Here is a 9,813-nt window from a genome sequence, read left to right on the forward strand (position 1 = left end):
AATGTTATTTTAATTTCGGCTCAGTTTTTCCTGCAATCGCCAGCGGCTGAAGGGATGGTGTAAATCCAACTAGGGACCATGCAGGTAGCAAAGGTACAGTAATTCCCCATGGTCCCTAGTATGGTGATCTACCTTCAGTTGGCGATCTATAGCCTGTTTTCATATTGTATCGACGCGAAAGTTTGTTCGCAGTGCGACTCAGATTTTGGGGGGAAAACATACAGACAAATTGACATGTCTGAGTGAGTGAGTTAAGATTTTAAGTCACATCGACAATATTTCAGCCATATCGTGACTACAAACAAGTTCTAATTTTACAATAAATAAAGGTACATTATAAAAAAGGTACATTATAAAAAAACTGTCAGCAAAGGACAGTAAAACAACTAGTGTATCACAGAGCCCAATTTAAAACTAGTAATTAACACTAAAACATTTTAACTATAGATAACAATACAATATAAATTGCCAACAACTGAAGTAAGATCACCATGCTAGGGACCATGGGGACTTACAGTACTCTTGCTTCCTGCATGGACCCCAGCTGGATTTACACCATCCCTTCAGCCGTTAGGAATTGAGATCAATCTAGCCATACATTAAAATAACATATATAGTACAATTAAAATAGAAGTAGGTTTAAATTTACTATGAATGTATTGGGACTTACGTACCCTCTCAGGAGGACTGACACGTCTGAAAGCTTAAAAAAATATATGCAAGAACTCCTTCTACCTCTTTCTGAGTACCCCTGCAAAAATATATTATTATATTGCCAAGTTTAATCACCAAGTTTAATCAATCACAAGTTAGTTGTGATTGGTACGCTCAACTTCCCAGCGTAGACACCTGATTGGATAAAAAGCCAACCAAGGGAGGTAATAAAATCATCGGCCTTGGAAAATGCGTATGAAGCCGTTATTGGTGGAATGTCTGTTAGTAAAGCTGCTAAAACGTTTCGGTTCCCTTTGCTTTTCTCCGTGACCGTACTAGTTGGAATATTGGAATGGAATCTTTGAAGTCCGGTCCTGAGCCTTTGTTGTCAATCGAAGAGGAGAGAAATCTTGTCCATATTCAAGCAATGGCCGACTTTGGCTTTAGATGTATACACGTTCGGAAGTTGCCGACCTTGCTACTGCCTTAGCAATTCATGTGGGGAAGAAATCCCAAAACGGCAAACCACTGTCTATGCAATGGTTTTATAATCTCTTGTCGCGTTGGCCTCATCTCAAAGTCCAAAAAACAAGATCACTTGAGTTACAACATGCGAAGGCTACGTCCGAGGAAACGGTCCGATACTACTTCCAAGAACTTGGACAGATTCTTGACAAGTACTACTTGAAAGATAACCCACATCGGATATACAACATTGATGAAAAGGGAATAGTGGAAAATCACACTCCTCCGTCTGTGGTATCGTCAAGTCAAGCCACCCCATATGCTGTCACCTGTCCCAGATCTAGCACTACTACGGTTATAGGGGCGGTAGTGCTTCAGGCGCCGTAATACCGCCGTATTTGTATTCAAGGGGAAACGAATGCTTGAAGAAAACATAACAGGATCGACACCCGGAGCAGCGGGAACCGTTTCTGATTCTGGATGGTCGAATTCCGAAATAGTTCGTCATTATCTAGAACACCATTTCCTTCGTCACAGGGGCTGTTGATCGTCCCATGCTTATTCTCTATGATGGACATAGATCTATCAGATACGTTAAATACATTATCAGTCTATATGTTACAGCTAGAAACCAGTCCATATACACTAGGCACATAAAGAAACAGTGCATACAAAAATTTAAAATCTAAATTTATCAAACCTGTGTAGACACATAAGGATTTAAACTCAGAGATTAGTGACATGTATCCAACATGCATGCACGTGCCACGTTCCGTGACGTCAGTGGGTTCGTCCTTGAGACGTGCAATACGTTGTTGCACGTGCATTCCGGGAAAGAGAAACAGATGAATGCCACACAATACTGTCACTTTGGAAAGCTCAACCCCTGCCCTTGTGATCGTTCAAAAAATTAAACGGCTATTGAAACGCATAGCAAGCCAAGGCTTACGTCTGCACAACGTCATGAGGCCATTGGGATGGTCCGTGGGGGAATGTCTCAACGACAAGTGGCTGCACATTACCACTGCCACCGGAACACCATTTCTGCACTGGTGAGACGCTACCAGAACACAAATGACGTCATCGATCAGCCACGTTCTGGACGTCCACGTGTAACAACGCCAAGACAGGACAGATGGATAAGGGTGACCCATCTTCGCCACAGGTTTCAGACTGCAGTGATGACTGCCCGAACAATCCCAGGACTTCGCCGTATCCACCCCAACACAGTTCGACAACGTTTACGTCATCATGGGATCAGACCACGACGTCCCGCCATACGGCCTATCCTGACACAACGTCATCGACAAGCTTGCCGAATGTGGTGCCGAAATCATGTCCGCAGACCCTTGTTTTGGTGGAGAAATGTTGTTTTTACAGATGATCATGAGTCCAGGTTTAACATTTCCCATAGTGATGGACGTCAACATGCCTATAGACGCGTGGCAGAACGTTATGCACAGGCCTGTGTCTTGGAGAGGAATCGCTTTGGTGGTGGTTCCGTGATGATTTGGGGTGGATTAACAGCGCGCCAAAGAACTCCTTTGGTGATTGTTCAGGGCAACTTAACTGGTGTGGGCTACAGGGATCAGATTCTTCGACCTGTGGCAATTCCTTTTCTGCAACGTCATGGCCCTGGGTTAACATTCCAACAGGACAATGCCCGCCCTCATACGGCAAGGGCTGCTATGGATTTCTTGCAACACCACAACGTTGACTTACTGCCTTGGCCTGCAAATTCACCGGATCTCTCCCTGATAGAGCATGTTTGGGACGAGATGGATCGACGTCTACCCCGTCTTCCTCATCCGCCAGATAACGTCCTTGACCTTGCAACAGAACTTGAGAGAATCCGGCGTGACATCCCACAAGCCTTCCTTGCACGTTTGATAGGCTCTATGCGTCGTCGATGCACTGCCGATGGTGGACATACCCGTTATTGAGCTTGTGACATGGTCGTTTGACCCCTGTCCCGCTTGTTGACTCGTGACGTCATTGTGATTGACTTTTCAATTGAAATTCTCCCGACTTATGGTCTCATGATCCCTCCATTAAAGTTAATATGTACCTTTGACATTGTTATCGTACTTATCAACTGGGATAATATTTTGACAATGCACAGTTTCTTTATGTGGCTAGTATATTAATTTTGTAGGTATCACTAAAACATGCATCATATCTATTGCTTGTGAGATTCAATACACAACAATTCTTTAAACTGATCGTTTAATCATATCAAATACGTTAACACCAAATTAGATACATTAAGTACATAACTCAACGAATGCAGCGAGTTTGTCGAAGTTTTTGTATTTCTGATATACATGGGTTGATAGATGCAAATTTACTAAATACATTTCATACAAAGCTATAAATTAACTATAACTGTTGAATAATGTATATCATTTCGATCTTCACTTACCAGTGTCGGCTAAGAAATCTTCAGCGATCGTCGTCAAATTGAGATCTGTCTCGCCAAAAACAATGGGCGAAAGTAGCGTGCTCTTGCAACAGCGTTATAAGTATATTAAACTGAAATAAGAATGCATTGGAACACAAACTCTGAATGTTCACTTGCGATTACACGTATCTGATTCTACAAAAGCAAAATTCGGCCTACAGTTCGAGTGAAGTTTATCTCGCTCAGTTTCACACACATTTGTGATACTGCTGTCATCAGTGCTTAAAAACAATTGGTTTAGAACTAGTGCGCTGTACAGAATCCCTTCAGTTACAGGTGACGAGTTCACGTATCTGATGAAAAATGGAAGTAACAAACCTTCTATTTCAGGTACGACCACATGTATCTTTTCAAGTTAACCTTAGAAAGAAAAAAAGCATAACTGTTTTACAGATTGATATAACTGGAAACGAAAGCACTCGTACAACTCGTTGTATGATTTTGAATAAGTATTACTGGTCGATGACTAAACTGTTTAATGTATCTGACGGCAATATCGGGGACACACAAATAATGCAGGGTTTTTTTTAAACGAAGTTTTCTTATGACTACCTAGTATTTCCTTTATGATTTTGCAAGCACTTGGATATATTTTCAAGTCCAATGAGATAACATATTTACACAAATGGTTGCAATACGTAGAATTGTTATCAAGTACTTGCAGGAGGGAAATATGTGACAAAGGTCTATATGACGATGCGGTGTATCCCAAAATTACTGACACAAACACTGAAGTGACATGAATTTGGATACTGTATGTGCGGACCTCTGTTTTAGTAAGAAGAAAAATACATTTCAATGACAAAATATTTTATAAGACGACAGGGACAACGAAATACGGGAAATGTGCGTTTAGCGGAGAATCAGTGCAAAACACTCGAAAACGCACCGGTACCGTGCCTACCCGCTTACTGAGAACTGCTCCTATTTTGGCAAATAAATCAACCCATGAAGTCAAACCTGGATTTGGAGGGTATACCCGATATAGATAATCTCACAAGCGTACAAACTTTTCAATTTGAAAGTATTTCTAGCAGCAAAACCGACAGGAATATTGACGAAGATTCCAGTAGTTCACAAGAAACAGTGACAATCCTGATCCCGATCCCGACGATGTTACCGCAGACTGGTATGGATATCATATGCCTTTCATATGTTCATGTAAAACCGATTAGAAACCGATTACAGCAATATTTGACCAATCTGTTGAGCCTCTTTTCAGATGTACATGCATGTATGGGAAGGTAATTTATAATACGGAAATAGTAATGAAGCGCAATAGGGTATCATTAGCTTATTCTAAAAACGTACTGGTCATTACGTCATTCTGCACGTAACTGTCGAATCGAATGTCAATTATATATAACTTCCGGTAGAGTACTAGGTTAGATTATGACATGAGGAAGCGATTGTACACCATTAAACTATTTCTCGAGTATATAGAGAATACGTTTATTACCTTACCGTCATAATAAAATATGTGCGTAAGCCCTATAGTTGTTAGAATCGTTAAACAGCGTAGGGATGACAGGTTGTTTTATGGGCGCCGCCATCTATGTTTATGAATCTCTCGCATGGTCACGTAGTCACTGCAGCGGGTGCATTTCGATTGTGACGTCATTGTAATCAAGGATAAAAGGGAGACGCTACTGTCAATCTGCCTGCATTCTCAGGAAGCTTTAAGCAGCTATAATCACCTACACTCAGGAACAAAGTCAAGTTAAGAGGTGAGGATGGCAGAACATTCACCGGGACTTACTATATTACTATATATAATAATTTGTAAATATTAACCAGGACTTATAAGAATTATTAATAATGAATTTGGGGATTTTTGTAATTAAGATTATCAGTCAGTTGGTACTGTACTGTAGGACGTCACGATCGGCAGGTACCGATTTAGAGTATTTTTCTAAGTGTCTTTTTTAAGTGTATATTCTAGATAAGTTACTCTATGAATAAATTATTATTGTTGTTGAAATGCATCTTGTACGTTTTTCCACGAAGTTTCATGTTGGTGTTTCAAACGTTTCGTAGATATGGAAATGGAAGTTTCGCGGGTTCAGAAACCAATGCCAAGTCTAGCCATTAGTAAACGTTAGCTAGTTAATTATACATGCAAGGAATGCCGGGTCAGAGAGGTTAAAAGGCGGTCTTCCCAGGAACTGATCGACCAATCAGGAACAAGAACATTGTATAGTAAACATGGCTGACGTTTTCTATGATCTAGACGCGAAGCGCAGAAGTCTTATACAAGCGAATTGAACTGAACACAATAGTTTACATATCACAAGTTCAATTATCTTAACACGTATTCCCTACATTTATCACTTATCAGCAATATATTTTCTTGGAGTAACAAGCGAACTCGGTAATGTAATGCAAGTTAGAGGGCGGAATTTAGACATGAAATACACAATACCATTTAGAAAGTGGACAAATGTAACATATGTTATATTTGGGGTTACACTTTCTTAGTAAAGTACAGATTCTAGTACTTTTGTTGGGTTGAGGGCCATCCGGGATTCGAACACACACCCTCAGAATCAGGCACCTAATTGCCAGCACACAAAGTCAGACGCCTAGACCGCTCAGCCACCGCGGCTTCCACAAAAATGGAAGTCGGACAACTGGTAGTCTAGACTGCGGACTTTGTGTACTCCTCTAACAAAGCACAAAACAACAACACAAGACCCCACAACACATCACACTTACAAGTTTCAAACAATTACATTAAGTTTGTTGAAGTTCAAGTTCATTCAACCCATATTTTTTCATCATTAGGAACAAGAAGAAATAATTCAGTCATTTAAAATTTGCAATATCAACTGTAATTTTGATATTGAAGATAAGTTTCACTTTGTTTTGATTTATCCTTTATATGTAAGTGTCACACAAAAATATATTAAGCCACATTACTGGAAAAATCCATTTGTGTTTAAATGAATCCAGTTATTTGGTTTAAATAATGTCAAACAGTTGTGTAATCTTAGTAAATATTTGTTTACTGCATGTAATTAATATAAGAAACTCGTATCTAAAATAATTATGTGCATTAGCCACATGAATATGCATATTTACCACCATAAATGACAAACAAGTCGACTGGTATCAATTTATGCTGTATCAATTTATGCTTTATGTAAACGCCGTTGTAAAACTTAAGGTTAATAAAGAATTGAACTGAATTGAGCCTATAACTGATAAGCTATGAGAGTAATATACAGATACATCTAGACAGACAACTAATCATAACACTTGTTGTAAACAAGCAGTGGTCTGTTGAATAACCCTATACACAATAATATAACCTGATTCGTACAAATATGCAAATATAAAAATAGCTGATTTTATCCCCGTTACACAAATTATATGCGAAATGAATACAGTGTGTACACCTACATCACGACAGCAAGGACTTGCGTTTATATTAACTGGACGGACTCACGGAATCCTAAGGAAACATTAACACTGTTATGGTTACCTGTACATGGTTCCCCTTCTAAATGGCGGGCGTGTCGTTTTGGGGAATTAGCAAAGAGTCCGAAGCCAAGAGAAGCTAATTACCATTATATTTACAAGAACATAATAACATGGAGTGGCCACATATAGTCGGTACAACCATCTGGGTTGAGGGCTAGAGCTAGCCTGCGTTGTGAAACCCTATTGCCTAACATTTTGATTTCCAGGCTATTTATCTAAAATTCAAACAATAAAAAGTTTGTGATGATACAAAATGGGGAGTGCGCTATAATATCCTACAATAAGCGAAATGACCAGACAGAGGAGAGTATTTATCCTGCTCATCCTAATTCAACTGGCACTCAACACATCTTCACACATGTACTGGATGCGAGAATGATTATGGTATTACAATAGATGCGCTGTCTCTGTGTTAAATCTTAATGGGCCTAAATTAAAGTGTCTAATATAGGTGATGACATGTTTATAATAATAATAATGGCAAGTTATTAAACAGTTCCGACATAGCTTTTGTCTTCGTAAGAGGTGTGTCTAAGAGTTGAGTCCTTTTTGTAGTCGTAACTTATACCTTTTTAATAGTATGTCTGTGAGATGAGTTTTATTTCTTTTGACTGGAGTCTTTCTCTAAGTTATTACTGATCATGATGCATGCAATTATTATTCTATTTGTATATTTCCCTAATATTTGAATCCTAAAGTATCGCTTCTAGTGGTAATGATGATACTAAGTTTTGTATGAATTATTACTCGATGAAGAAGCTGATGTTTTAATTGTGGATAGAGGCTTTAGAGACTCAATAAGTTTTCTTGAAAATCATGGTTTTCATATAGAAATGCCAGCTTACATGGAAAAGAGGGAAAGACAACACGAAGTAGAAGACGCCAACGTATCAAGATTAATTATGATTACTAAAGTGCGATGGGTTGTCGAATCGTGCAACGGAAGAATGAAACACTGGCGATTTTTGGACAAAGTTGTACCAATACATGTACCTCATATTGGGGATTTTGTGGGTATTGTGTGTGTGTGTGTGTGTGTGTGTGTGTGTGTGTGCGTGCGCGCGCGTGCGAGCTATGCAACAAATACAGGCCCGCACTGTCATCCCAGGATCCAGAACGTGAGAGAGTTACCTCGTTGATGCTGGAGAAGAGTCGGCAGGGCAACACACTCAAAGAACAGTTTGAAAGAGAAAGCCTTCTTAAGAGGAATGTATACATTCCAATAACTGAAGCTGATGATGTAAGCTTTCCAGTACTTTAACTGAATGAACTGATATATCACAATGGGTGTTTATCAGCATATGTTGCAAATCATGTCGATAATGACAGTGCATATCAGCTTTTCCTGTGTAAGGAAGTGGATGATTTAATCTGAACAAGCATTGTCACTAAGGTGACATAATCCCCCGCCGCACATTATCAAATCAAACTTAAAAAGTAATGAAAGTTTAAGATGAAGTTAAATGTCAACAAAAACATGACAAGTCAACCTCTCTTGATATCTTGCTCTTTAGTTGTTCAAACACACAAATATTTTCAAGACTGACTTTGACCTCGACATGAATGTCATAGTGTATGAAATATGCAAAAATGGTACTAAAGAAATTGCTTATTGAAAAACATTCAAGGGAAGTCTTGAAAGTCTATGAAGAAAATCCAGTGAATTCAGGTTAACATGCTGAAATCTTCAAAGTGTCGCAGTCGCCTTGAAAATTATGCGAAGGTCACCAAAATCGACTGGGCCCTGCTTGGTGTTGAATATGAAGAAAATCTAGTGAACGGTTCTTGAGATATCTCGCTGCCAAGAGTAAAACGTTAAAGTTCCCTTGTGACCTTGAAATAAAGGTCAAGGTGACTGGGACCTTTCTTATACTGTGATGAACGTAGGTACCAAATATGAAAAGAATCTAGTCAACGGTTCTTAAGATATTCCAATTCGTACGTACGGACGTACGAATGGAGCCTAATACTGCGCGCGGCGGGGGATAATAAAAATCCAGTCTCGGCATGTCGGCTCACCAGTACTCTTGCACACTTTGTGGATTCAGTTCACTGAGGTTAAGGTGACAGGGTGGTACATACTTGCAATGTGGGTGCTAGTGTTGCTGGATGCTGTGCACACATAGGTAGTGTCATTTGAACCTTGGGTATGACAGACACCAAGACAAGATGCCAGTTTCCAGCAACTATATAGGTTCCACTGCACAAAATCAGAATCACATGCTCCCTGAGCGAGAACCGTGTAAACAACTGAAGAGAAAGAGACTTGTGACAGCTGTGATTGGATGAAATAGTGTAAGATGTTTATGCTTTTTAAACGTACATCCATCCAGTAATTAAAACTGACCACAATTTTAAGTATTTAGTGCTGTCATTTTTATCACCATGACTTATGCTTATTGTGTGTACAGATATTTCCCAGTAGGTGACATTTGGTGCGGAACTGGGGTTGATGTGTTCCCCTTCTTATGCTCGGGCAATGAGCCGGACAATTTGGCCAGAAATTGTGTTTTATTGTAGTTTAAAGGCCTGACTACCCATGTGTACATGGAATGGCTGTTGGCCTGGATAATTTGTAAAAAAAATATAAGGTTACTATAGAAGTCTATGGGAAAACATTTGGTGTTGTGTAACCTCTAGTGATGCACTGATGAATGCTGCAGTTCTCCTTGACAGTGATTCAGAAACTGAGATTGATGAAGAGTGAAAGTGGATGTTTTATATCTTTGCAGTAAAATGAGTTGGGAATA

The 9,813-nt window shown here is 39.4% G+C and overlaps 1 protein-coding gene across 1 annotated transcript; it reads left to right on the forward strand.

The window, feature by feature from the left end:
• The first annotated feature begins 8,201 nt into the window (after positions 1-8,201).
• Positions 8,202-9,203, forward strand: LOC124273646. Its single transcript, XM_046708919.1, is given in 3 exon segments — positions 8,202-8,303; positions 9,064-9,139; positions 9,142-9,203. Coding segments are annotated over 3 exon segments (240 nt in total).
• The last annotated feature ends 610 nt before the right edge of the window (positions 9,204-9,813 follow it).

Source organism: Haliotis rubra, unplaced genomic scaffold, assembly GCF_003918875.1.
Source record: "Haliotis rubra isolate DU_JTF1 unplaced genomic scaffold, ASM391887v1 Scf1824, whole genome shotgun sequence".
Classification (NCBI taxonomy): Eukaryota; Metazoa; Mollusca; class Gastropoda; order Lepetellida; family Haliotidae; genus Haliotis; species Haliotis rubra.